Source organism: Sus scrofa, chromosome 1 (assembly GCF_054392235.1).
Source record: "Sus scrofa isolate SSC_HxYL_T2T_F1_AM1 chromosome 1, Sscrofa_HxYL_maternal_Yorkshire_Landrace_v2.0, whole genome shotgun sequence".
In the NCBI taxonomy this organism is placed as follows: domain Eukaryota; kingdom Metazoa; phylum Chordata; class Mammalia; order Artiodactyla; family Suidae; genus Sus; species Sus scrofa.
In genome coordinates this window covers 289,029,130-289,041,190 of record NC_139383.1, presented here as the reverse complement: position 1 = coordinate 289,041,190, position 12,061 = coordinate 289,029,130, and the positions used below count along the sequence as shown (strand labels likewise).

Here is a 12,061-nt window from a genome sequence, read left to right as displayed (position 1 = left end):
AAAAGAAGTTCAAATGGGGAGTTCTCATCGTGGCTCAGTGGTTAACAAATCAGACTATGAACCACGAGGTTGCAGGTTTGATCCCTGGCCTTGCTCAGTGGGTTAAGGATCCGGTGTTGTGTGACCTGCGGTGTAGGTCGCAGACGCGGCTCGGATCCTGCATTGCTTTGGCTCTGGTGTAGGCCGGTGGCTACAGCTCTGATTAGAACCCCTAGCCTGGGAACCTCCACACGCCACAGGAGCGGCCCTAGAAAAGGCAAAAAGACGAAAAAAAAAAAAAAAAAGTTCCAATGGTGCTTTAGGACCTGAGAGGAGAAGTAAGATCTCGCCCCCGCCCCATCCCAGGGAACTCTGTTAAAGCAATTGCTCCCCCAGCAGGCAGTTCTGCTCATAGAGTCCTCATACCTTCCAGGCCTAGGAGTGGAGCTTCACAGCCCCCTGGGGCCCTGGTATACATTCCTATGGACTTGACAGAAATAGGCCTGCCCCAGGGCCTTTGCACTTGCTCTTCTCCCTGCCTGAATGGCTCTAACTCAGGAAGCCGCAGGACTTCTTGCCCCACTTGGCCAGATCTCTCCTGACAAGTCCCCCTGTGGGGAGACCCTCCCATCCTCTTCTGCCCCCTCCTGCCTTTCTGCGTTCCCCACTCCTGACTTCCCCATGAGATGGAAATTCCATGAGACCGGGATGCGGTGTGGTTCCTGCTCCGCCCCATCACTCTAGATCCCCGCCCAGCACACAGTGGGCACTCAGTGGATGTTAGGCGATGGAGTGAGAATGTTGGGTCCCGAGAAGCGACTGGGCTGCACAGATCTGTGGGAGCACGCACTGAGTGAGCTAGCGGAGGGAAGGGAGTGCTCCGGTAGGTCCAGGGCAGATGGTGGAGGCAGGAGCTGCGTGTGGGAGGAAGTGAATCAGAGCAGAGCAGGCGCTGCACCCCAGGCCAGAGTCCACAGAGACTTTTATTGCCCCTGCAACGTGCCCTTGAAGGCAGGTGTCAGGACATGACCTGGCGGCCCATGGTGGCCAGGTAACCCCTAAACCTCACTCCAAGGTGGGGGTGGAGCTGAGAGTGGAAGGGTTAGGACAGTTGGGACTGTGCAGCCAGAGGCATCTGTGGGGCGGAAAGAAGGGGAGCTGACCCACCTGGGCAGGTGGGCGCACAGGCCAGCCGGAGGACCAGTGAGGCAGAGGTGGGTGATAACTTCTGGGACCACCTGCCAGAGGGAGGCCTGCGGCCAAGCAGTCCCCTTCTCTTTGTCCTGGGGCCTCGTCCAATGGGTTCAGGGGAGCAGGACCCAGAGGCTGGCATGGGTTCCTGGTTGTCACAGCAGAGGAGCGGAGACCACAGAGCCCTGGCCATGCTCCTGGGCTGAGAGGTAGGTGCCTGTCCTTCAGGCCCCGGGCTAAGCAGGGGACAGAGAAGCGCAGTGCCCCTGCCCACTCCAAGGAACGCAGGGCTGGCACAGTGAAAATTACAATGGGAAGGCTCCCTCAAAAAGTACACGGACCCCAGAGGGCTCACGTGGCTGGGGGTCTGGGAAGCTCGCCCCCTCCCCCACAGTGGGACAGCAAGGCTGAAAGCTACAGGTGGGAAAGGGCTGGGCCAGGCTGGAAAGCAGCAGAAGGAGGAAGTGCTCAGAGTTCAGGATCAGAAGGACAGGGGGCCAGGCCTCAGTCCCACACCCAGAGCTGGCACTGGCTCCAGTTTGGGAAAGTGCACAAACCAAGGGTCAGCCAGGCCCGCCTTCCCCACAGCTCCGGATGCCCTGAGAAACCCTTGTTTGTTCTCACGGTGGGCTCAGGCTCACAGGGGCATTTGGCCTAGCCTGGGTACCACTGGCCATGCTGCAGCAGCAGCAGCATCACCTGCTGCCAGCCGGCGGCCCCCACATGCACACTCACCCCCACAGAGCTGTCCCCAGGCCTCCGCATCCCACAGGCCTCACCCTGGCTCAGTGTCCCACCCAAAGGTGCTTTCTGCTGCAACCTCCAGGATGGTTTCCTGTGGGCTGGCCATCTGCCGAGCACCTCTGTGGGCCGGGCCCTGCCCCCAAAGGGCACCAGGGATCAGCCAGGAGCCCATGGGAAGAGCAACCCTGGTTGGAAAGCCACCATGTGCAAAAGCCCAGAGGGGAGGGAATGCTGATACCAGAAGGACTGGGACTGGGGCAGGGGTGGGATGGATGGGTGGTACTGGAGGCAGAGAAGGTAAGGAGCCATGAGCTGCAGGACAAATGGCTTGAATGCTGCCACTAAAGGGGAGGCAGGGACAGACCAGGCTCCACGGGGGGACTCTGGCTCACAGCTTTCTAGGTACCCCCTCCAATTCCTTACCACCAAAGAGCCCTCACTTTGAGGGGTAACCCCAGGAGAGAAGTGGAGCCAGGACATTCCCTAGCGAGGGCAGCTGCCCTTACAGCCTGAGACATAGACCAGTGCCTTGGGACCCAAGGACACAGAAGTCTAGGTAGGCAGGCCACCCAGAGGGTGGAGCGGAGCCCTGTGCCAGGAGCCTGTCTGGAGGAGGTGTGCTGTTTGATCCCTGGAGGTGGACAGTCTGCTTCTCCAGCAGCAGATAATACCTGTGCAATGCTCAGTGGCAAGGTGCCTGTGGCATGGAGGCATCTGGGAAAACCACTGCAGAGGGGTAGCGTGCAGGGCAGGGCCTGGGTGGGCTAGGGCAAGGGGTCCAGGCAGACAGCATCTGGGGCACCTCTCTGGCTTTGGGAGGGTCCCACCAGTTGGCCCTGAGATGGGCTCCCAGAGCTGAAGTCCTGGTCCCCTTGCAGACTGATGAGACAGTGCCCAGATCACCGCTGGACATGAAGCAGGGCAGTGAAGGGGGGCGGGGGACACAGGGCTGCCTGGCCAGCCCGAGGAGGCCAGGAGAGCCGCTGGAGGAGGTGCCCAGCTGAGGAAGGGGCCAGAGCAGAGGACCTTGGGAGAAGGGAGCTGGTCACCAGATGGGGATCTGGGGACACAGGGAAAGTGCCTTTGTCCTACGGCCAGCAGGAAAGGCGAGGCTATCCCTAGGGGCCAGAGGAGGAGCTAGCAGCAGTGGAGACAGAGAGGCCCCTGTGAAGGGAAGCGCCCAGCTGGCTGGAACCCACAGTCCTCCCGGGGCTGGCCTGGCACAAGAGAAAGGGGCCCCAGGGTAGGCGGAGCTTGTGCCGGGGGACCCTCAGCAAAGAGTGCCCCTGGGAACTGGAGGGGATGGTGGATCCCTGGAGGGTTGTGCTCCTTATCCTTATCCCATAAGGCCACCTGGGGACAGATTTTCTGCTGGGCGCCTGGCCCCGCCCTTCGGAGAGGTAGGCTGGGCAGCCAAACCCGGCGAGGGCTAAGATGCGGCGGAAGGGCGGGTGTGGCAGGGGTGGAGGAGTTTAATGGGGCTGTTTGAGGACTCCTCCCCTACCGGCGAAGTCGAGAGCGGAGGCAGACCCCAGCCCCCACTAGCCTGGGGCCAATGCGCGCGCCCGGCCCCTCCAGGCACGGCGGGAGCGCGCGAGGCGCTGGCCCCTCGGCCCGAAAATCAAACCTGGCTGTTGGCTTCTCAGCCAATCGGAGAGGAGACAGGCCGGTCTCGACCAATGGCTGCCGAGAATGCTAATGACCGCTGACGCCACGAGGAGGCCCATTCAAAAAGTCGCCGCTATTGTCGGGGCTGATTGTACGCCGCCGGGCCCTCCGTCTGGCAGCGCGGGGACCGGTGCGCGGCCGGCAGAGGACCGAGCCCCGCCGGCGGGCGCCCATGGCCGGAGCCGCAATGGCTGAACCCGGCCGCGGGCCGCCCCCCGCGCCGGTGCCCGCGCCCGGCACAGAGGGGCTGCCGCGCGCCTTCCTGCAGAGCCTGCGCACCCTCTTCGACATCCTGGACGACCGGCGGCGCGGCTTCGTGCACCTGCGAGAGATCGAGTCCCGCTGGCAGGGCGCCGACGCGCGCGAGCTGCCCCGCGGCGTGCTCGAGGGCCTGCGCCAGGTGGCCCCGGCCAGTGGCTACCTGACCTTCGAGCGCTTCGTGGCCGGCCTGCGCGCCTCTCTGCTGAGCACCGACAGCGCCACCCGGGCCCCGGCGCGCGCCCCGGCCCGGGGAGGCTGCTCGGCGCGGCCCGGGGGCCAGCCGCCGCCGCCGCTGCCGCCGCAGCGCTTGGTGTTCGCGCCGGCCGACGAGCCGCGGACGGTCCTGGAGAGGAAGCCCCTGCCGCTGGGCGCGCGCCCTCCGCCGGTCGGCCCCGGCGGCGCGGCCCGGAGCCTAGAGAAGCTGTGTGGCCCGGCCGAGGCGGCGCCCGGCCCTGCGGAGCCGGAGCGGCCCCAGGGCGCGGCGCTGGAGCGGAGTCCGAGCACAGACACTGGTGAGTGCGGGGCGGCCCCCAGCCCCGCCTCGTAGCTCCCCGCACAACCCCCGCCGCCAGCGCCTGTGGCCGCAGCCCGAGAGGTGCTGCCGGAGCCGCGGGGGACGAGGCGGGCAAAGCTTCGTGGGCTTGTGAGCCTGAAACACACCTCGTGGCCCGGAGGGAAAGAAGCCTCGTCCCCATCCCGGGGTGCTCGGGGCCACCAGCCAAGGGGGTTTGCAAACCCCACTGGGAAACCTGTCTGTGTGAGAAGGCTCTGCACCCTGTCTCCTGCATACACCTGGGGACCCCTGGGCCCTTGGGCTCATTTCTGGTGGCTTGGGCAGGCACAGTTCCTGCTGTGGTAGGGGCAGACCCCGGGAATGTGGGGAAGGGCCCTTGCAACCTTCTCCATCTGGTAGCTCCGCTGAGAGCCTGGCCTCACTGCCCTGTGAGGCCAGCACAGGCAGGAGCTGCCAGAGGTGGGACAGGAGGACCTGGCCAGCTTGCCAGGGAGAGTATAGGGGTGGGTGGTCTCCAGCCCAATCTTCCAGACCTGGAGCTGTGGCGCCCCTGACACCTGGGAGGGGCCGCCAGGGCCCCTGGGGATGGCCCGCCTTCCAGTCCAGTTGGCAGGGACAGGAGGTGGCTGAATGGTCCCCTGTTTGTCCCCCAGAGCTTGCCCTGGGAACAAGACCTGCATTATGGCCGGGGGCGGGGACTCCCATTCAGCCCGTGCAGGTGCAGGCCTTCCGCCAGGGCAGCTGCCAGCCTTTTTGTGCTGCCCACCACTCTGCCAGCCTCATTGGACCCCCTGCCTGGCCTCAGCCAAATCCCCCAGCCCTATAGCTGCGAGATGGAGCTGCGGTAGCCCCCAGCCTCCCTGGTGACCTAATCCAGCCGTCCGTCTGAGTCTGGGGGTGTGGCCGGCCCTGAGTGCGTGGCCCGTACCAGCCATGTGTCACGCACAGGTGCAGATCAGCCATGGGATGGGGTTTGGAGGCCTCAGGCCTGTGGCACAGCCCCGCTCTGCCCTGATGGCCTGTGTGGTATGGGCCTTTCCACACGGCTCTGAGGTCCAGGGTTGCGCACATGGTCAGTGCCCACCATGGCACAGCGTTCATTCTAGTCCCTCTGAGTGACTCACAGGACAGGGCTCTCACTGGCATATTTTACAGGCAGAGGCCAGGCAGGGGGCCGTTGACAGACACTGGGAGCCAAACCTGGAGCCCTGAGAGCCCCCACTCCCCAGGAAGAGAGGGCCCCCGAGCCTCCCAGAGTGCAGGCCCTCCTTCCTTGTCCCCGCTGGTGCTCGCAGTGCCCTGTAGGCTGTGCCAGAGGCCCAGACAAGGCAGGGCTGCCTCTGCCTGCTGTGCAGCCAGCTGGACGTCCGGCATGCTGCCATCTGGGGGCCCGGAGCTGCCCTGTGGACCTGGCGGTGCAGACGGGCCCAGGGGTTCCGGGGTGCACCCTCTGCCCTGCTATGCCACCTCTGCTTGCTGTACAGCACGGCAGGTTAGAACTGGAACTGGGCCTGCTGGAGCCTGTCTGCCAGGGCTGGCTGGCTGGTGCCAGCCCTCTGGATGAGTCCCTAGGGGGCATGCCTGTGCCCTCTTCTTGCATCGCCTACCCACCACTCTGCCCAGCAGGGCATAGGGCTAGGGAGTCGGGGGAGGGGGCCCTCCTCCCCACCGGCACCCCCACCCCCACAGCCCTGCACATGCTCCCGCCTCCCCCAGTAGCTGCAGGCTTCCAGAGGGTGCTCACAGGGAAACACCTGGCTTTCTGGCCTCAAACCAGCTGCACGGAGGGCGGGCCGTGAGCACTGTCCTGCCGGCACCTGCATTTCTCCTGCACGAACTCCGCCTCCCATAAAGGGCCTGTGCAGACGAGAGGCCTCCTTGCTCACCCTGTGCCTGGCAGCCTTTGAGCCCAGGTGAGCCTGAAGTGTTCGGGCCCCTGGGGGTGCAGAGATGGCGAAGCCCCTGCCCTCAAGGAGCTCACGCCTGAAGCGTGCGTGCAGATGTGCGGCCTCAGTGGCCACACGACGATCTCCAAGGTGTGTGTCAGGGGAGCATGGAGTCGACAGAGGACCAGGCCCCCCAGGCACCGGCGAGGGGTGGGCCAGGTCAGGCTGGTGCCCGAAGGCCCTGCAGAGGCTCTGAACTTCAGACGATCCCAGAGGCACGCAGGCCAGGACACCTGGCTTTGCATGGCCACAGGTGGTTGCGGGGTGGGTCCGGGATGGACCTAGAAGCCAGGCCTCGTGGGGTTGGGGAGCTTGACTCGACAGGCCCGGAAGTGAGCCAGGCCCTCACCTCTTTGCTGCAGGTGCGGTGGCCTGCAGGGTCTGGGAGCTGGGCGTGGGGGACGCCCGGCGGGGCCCCCGGGCCCGAGGGGAGCGTCGGCGACACACCATCACCAACGGTGTGGACTGTGACCTGGTGAGCAGGGGCCCGGGGCTCTGGGACGCCTCCCCCTGGCCTGGGATTGGACTTGGCCCCCACACTGGGTCTCCAGGAGCACCGCTCTGCCCGGGACCCCCAGATGGTGGCCCAGGGTCAGGTCAGGAAGTCCTTTAGGGGAAAGGCCTGGCCCCCTCCCCAGCAGCGTGCCTCCCCGCCCTGCTGAGTGCCCGGCCCCTGCTGTAAAGAGAAGGGAAGCTTCCCCGGGGCTGCTTGTGTGAAGGGGCTGAGGAAGGCCAGGAGCCCCCAGGAGGGGACATGGGGCCGAGCTCCCCAGTGCAGCAGCACGCGAGGGCTCGCACGTGCATGATGTGTGCGCACGTGCCGCTCGGCCCGTGTCCGTGTAGGCTGGTACACGTCGCATGGCTGGGGCTCCTCCAGCACATGTAGGCGGGTGCAGGCACGCACCCACTGTGGGCTTGGTGGCTTTGGTCCCTGTGTGACAGCTGAAGCAGATGAAGGAGCTGGAGCAGGAGCAGGAGGTGCTGCTGCAGGGTCTGGAGATGATGGCGCGGGGCCGGGAGTGGTACCAGCAGCAGCTGCAGCGCGTGCAGGAGCGCCAGCGCCGCCTGGGCCAGAGCAGGGCCAGCGCCGTGAGTGTCGCTGCCCCGGGCATCCATCCCCCAGGCAGAGTGACCCACATGTGATCACCCACCCAAACACAGGCACCCCCAAGTGGGCAGGAGACTGTCCTGTTCCCGGGCACAATGGCTGTCCCACCATCCCCAATACCACCCCCCTCAGCTCTGGGCAGTAACTCCCCCCCGCCCCCCCATGAGGACGCCCAGGGCAGGCACTGGTGCTGACCCTGGGCAGGCTCTGCTCTCTGAGCACCCCTGCCCTGCCTTCCTCCCAGGACTTTGGGGCTGAGGGGAGCCCCCGCCTGCTGGGACAGCTGCTGCCCAAGGTGCAGGAGGTGGCCCGGTGCCTGGGGGAGCTGCTGGCTGCAGCCTGTGCTGGCAGGGTGAGTGCCCCGGCCCCAGCCCCAGCCCTCACTCTGCCCTAGAGGCTGTGCCAGGGCTGCCTGACTGTGCCCTCCTATAGGCGCTGGCCTCATCCTCCGTGGGGCCCCTGGGCCCTGTCGCGGCCCCTGCGTCACCCTCGGCCCCAGGCTGGCAGCAGCAGACCATTCTCATGCTGAAAGAGCAGAACCGGCTGCTCACCCAGGTGAGGTGCGGAGAGGGGGTGGGGCGGGACCAAGGGCCCGGCGGCCTGACTGGCCTCCTCCTGCCCAGGAGGTGACGGACAAGAGCGAGCGCATCACGCAGCTGGAGCAGGAGAAATCCGCCCTCATCAAGCAGCTGTTCGAGGCCCGCGCCCTCACCCAGCAGGACGCTGGGCCTCTGGACTCCACCTTCATCTAGCCTGCCACAGGCACGGACACGGGGCCCCGCAGCCCGGCCTGGCCCTCCTCCCCAGGCGGGCACTTCCTTGTGCCCCACCTCTGAGGCTGAGGACGCCCTGGCCAGCCCGGACACCCGGACATCGCCTGCCCTTCTCCCTTTCAGTCTGGGCTCCTCCAAGCTCTCCCCAGGCCTCCTCCCACCGCAGGGTGTCCTGAGGCCTCAGCAGACTCCACCTTGGTCTCGGGCTGACCTGGGTGGGACTCCAACGAGCCCGCACAGCCTGAAGCTGCTGCTGCTGCCATTGTCCTAAAAGGCACTGGTCACACCGCACTGCACTTCCAAGAGCGGCCAGCAGAGGGAGCTGCGCGCACCGGTCGCCACCACCCGGCCGCCCAAAGGGCTGGGGTTTGGGGTATCCCGCGGCCTGGGGCGCGCCGGGCCCGGGGGTCCAAGGGCCTCTTCCCCGCTCCAGAAAGGAAGCTGTTCCTCAGCCAGGACCAGCGGAGGTGGCCTCCAGGAGGGATCTACTTGTGTCCGGTTCCAGGGGAGCCCCCGACCCAGGAATGGTGTCCTGGATTTGTGCTGGCCTGCTTGCTCTCCCCACAGACCTTAGGTGCTAAACAAGGGAGTCAGCTGTCTTCCCTCCTGGGCAAGATCACCGAGCACCCTGTGACCCAGGCCCAGAGCCTGCGGCCTGCCCGGTGACCTGGCTGGGGCTGTGGTCACCACGGGGGCGCCCATGTGCTGAGCACCTTACCCAGGCCCCTCCCACCAGATTCAAGGTTCTGCAGGTATGCGGACCTGCCAAACCCCCCATCTTCCCACTCTCAGCTTGGCCCTGGGTCGGGGACTCAGGACTCTGGAAGGGGCTGGCAGAGGGTCCTGTTGGGGGGTCATGGCCTGTGCCCACCACCAGGCCTGCTCTAGGGGGGCCGCTACGCAGCTGGGCCTGCCAATAGCATCTCAGGCGGGGCGGTGCCCCCACTACCGCCCCCCAGGCTAAGAGGACAATAACATTTCAGGCAGGCTGAGTGGTTCTGGGCCCTGGTCCCATGTGGGCGTGTATGGAGCACAGCACGGAGCCGGCTTGATCACAGCGGAGGGGCACTGGGTGCAGGGTGGCAGCTCCTGCCAGCCCCACCCTGGGCCACACCAGCAGCAACCTGGCTGAGGCCGCTCCCCACACGGCCCTCGGGTTGTTCCCGTCAGGCCCAAGTCCGCCCAGGACATGTGCTCCCCGCTCCGGATGGGAGTGGGAGACAGGAAGGAGACATGGTCCCAAAGGCCAGATGTCACCTGCAGCCCCAAGCAGACCTGCGGTGTGGTCATTAGACCAGTGTCCACCCAGGAGAGGTCCTCCCACCACCAGGACCTTCCCAAGGCTGCCTTTCCCCTGGTTCTTGGGTCTGTTCCTCTCTTCCTTCATGGCCGGTCCCCCACACCAGCCTGGGCCCTGAGCCACCCTCACCAGGGGTCCCTCTGCTTGCAGGCTCTCCAAATGGCCCTCGCTAGTTCCAGAGCTAAAAACTGCCCCTCCCCTGCCCCTAATCCTCCAGGACGCAGGGCGGGCCCAAGCCCTGAGCAGGCTCAGCCGTTCCCCCCAGACCCCTGCCCCCCTGCCACCAGCGAGGCTTGCCCACTCTGGGCTGTGCAATTGTCAGGGGCCGAAACAGCAAAGGCGGCAGGACTTGGCCCTGAGGGCGTCTGCTTCCGCCCGGGTCTTTACGGAGCTTGGGCAGCTGAACAGCAGGAGCCCAGGGGTGCCTCCCCCCGCCCCCCTGGCGCCGACCTTCAGCTGCAGGGCCAATGAGGAGTAAACCGGAGACTCAGGGAGAGGCTTCTGGCGGCGCTGGCCTTCCACGCAGGGCAAAGACCTCTTCTTTTACAGCCTGAAACCTGGCTGTATGTGTGGCTCGAGACATCAAAGGGAGAATTCTACCTGGCCCCAGGTTGGCAGCGGCCGGCAGAAGCAAGAGGCGCCCTGCCTGGAGCGGCGGTTCTTAGGGGACGTTGGGGCCATAAGACTTGGCGGAGCCATCCTTGCACTGCAGGCTGTTTAGCAACATCCTGGCCTCCATCCACAAGGTGCCAGAAACACACACACACACTCTCTCATCCCTGACAACCAAAACGCTGCTGAGGCCTGGGGGCGGCAGGGGCAATGGCCCTTAGCTGGGCATCTACTCCAGAGCAGTGCAGCTCCACCAGGCCACCAAGGATTTCCTGTGGATCAAGAACCAAGGAAAAGGAGCATCTCCAGCTTAAAAAACTTTTCACAAACACCATAAGGAAAGCCATGAGAGCCAGCAGAAACAGCAGATTCGATAGCCATTGCAGATATTCAAATAACCGGAGAATATAACTATGTTTTGTATGTCTGAAGAAATAAAAAAGTCTTTGAAAATAATAATAAGGAATCGTCTTTACAGTTTCTTATTCTATTTAAAAAAAAAAAAAAGTATAATCTTGGAGTTCTTGTGGCTCAGCAGGATAAGAACCCAACTGGTATCCGTGAGGATGCAGGTTCGATCCCTGGCCCCACTCAGTGGGTTAAGGATCTGGTGTTGCTACCAGCTGCAGTGTAGGTCGAAGATGTGGCTCAGACCTGGCGTTGCTGTGGCTGTGGTGTAGGCTGGCAGCGGCAGCTCAGAATCAACCCCTGACCCGGGAACATCCACATGCTGCAGGTGTAGCCCTAAAAGACAAAAAAAAAAAAAATCAGTTTCGTTTCGGAGTTCCTGCTGCGGCAACACCAAAACCTGTTCAAACGAACCGAAGTTGAGAGTCGGCTGCCAAGAGCACTCGACTCTAGGAAGCTCCAGAGGAAGGACTTTGGAGGTGAAATTCAAGAAGGGCTGAATTTTCTGCTGCTGCAGAACAAGTCAACTCACAATAACTTAGTGGCTCAAAGCTACACTTCCTTTCCTGTGTCTCGGTGGGTTAAAGACCGGGCGGCTCTGGCCTGGGGGAGGCGGTCTCCTGGGAGGCTGACCAGGGCGGCAGGCCCCACTTGCAAGACGCTGCCAGCATCACAACTGTGATGGGGCTGCGGGGGGCGGGCGAGGGGAGCCCGAATCCCGCGGATGAGTAGCACCTAGAGGTCGGGAGGAGTGATCCGAGCTCAAGCATCCTAATGGTTCCAGCGGCGGGGGCGAGGCCAACCTCAGCCTCTATTAAGGATGTGTGTTCAGCTGACCGGGAGAAGCGGCTGAAAGGAGAGCAAGCCAGCGATACCTCCCCGCGAGGGGCGGGGCGGCGAAATGGGGGAAACGGGGAAGGACGTTCAACTTGAGAAGGAAAAAAAGAAAGACCTCTGAAGTCACACCGCACGTGACTGGGCTAAACTCTAGTGAAAGAGTCATCAGAGTCGATTTTTATTCATTTATTTAGTCTTTTTTTAGGGCCGCGCATAGGAAAGTTCCGAGGCTGGAGTCGAATCGGAGCTGCAGCTGCTGGTCTGTATCGACCCGGGATCCGAGCCGCATCTGCGACCTACACCACAGGTCGCAGCCACACCAGATCCTTCACCCCCAGGCTCGAGGCCAGGGATAGAACCTGCGTCCTTATGGATACCAGTCGGGTTCCTTACTGGTGAGCCACAGCGGGAACTCCAAGATCGGATCTTTAAAAACTCAGATATGAGCTGTTGTAAGAGGCACGCCTATACTATAATGGCACCAAAAAACAATGATCGAATAGTTGTATTCATAAAACAAAACATATTTTAAGGCAAAGAGACATTCGTCTCTGAGGAAGCGACGAAGAGAGTAGCTACCGAATTGCCGGAGGCCAGCTCCGGCGGCCAGGGAGTGGACGCTTTCCCCTTCGGAGGGGGCGGCGGTGGCAAAATGTACATATGGAGCCAGCCCCTTTGTCCCTTCTTTCGGGGCGCTGGACTGCTCAGACTTTATTGGCA

The 12,061-nt window shown here is 63.7% G+C and overlaps 1 protein-coding gene across 1 annotated transcript; it reads left to right on the top strand.

The window, feature by feature from the left end:
* The first annotated feature begins 3,669 nt into the window (after positions 1–3,669).
* Positions 3,670–10,555, top strand: SAPCD2 (suppressor APC domain containing 2). Its single transcript, XM_021081120.2, has 6 exons — positions 3,670–4,355; positions 6,666–6,778; positions 7,246–7,392; positions 7,656–7,763; positions 7,844–7,966; positions 8,035–10,555. Exons 1-6 carry the CDS (start codon positions 3,755–3,757, stop codon positions 8,161–8,163), a joined length of 1,221 nt encoding a protein of 406 aa, XP_020936779.1. The 5' UTR covers positions 3,670–3,754; the 3' UTR covers positions 8,164–10,555.
* The last annotated feature ends 1,506 nt before the right edge of the window (positions 10,556–12,061 follow it).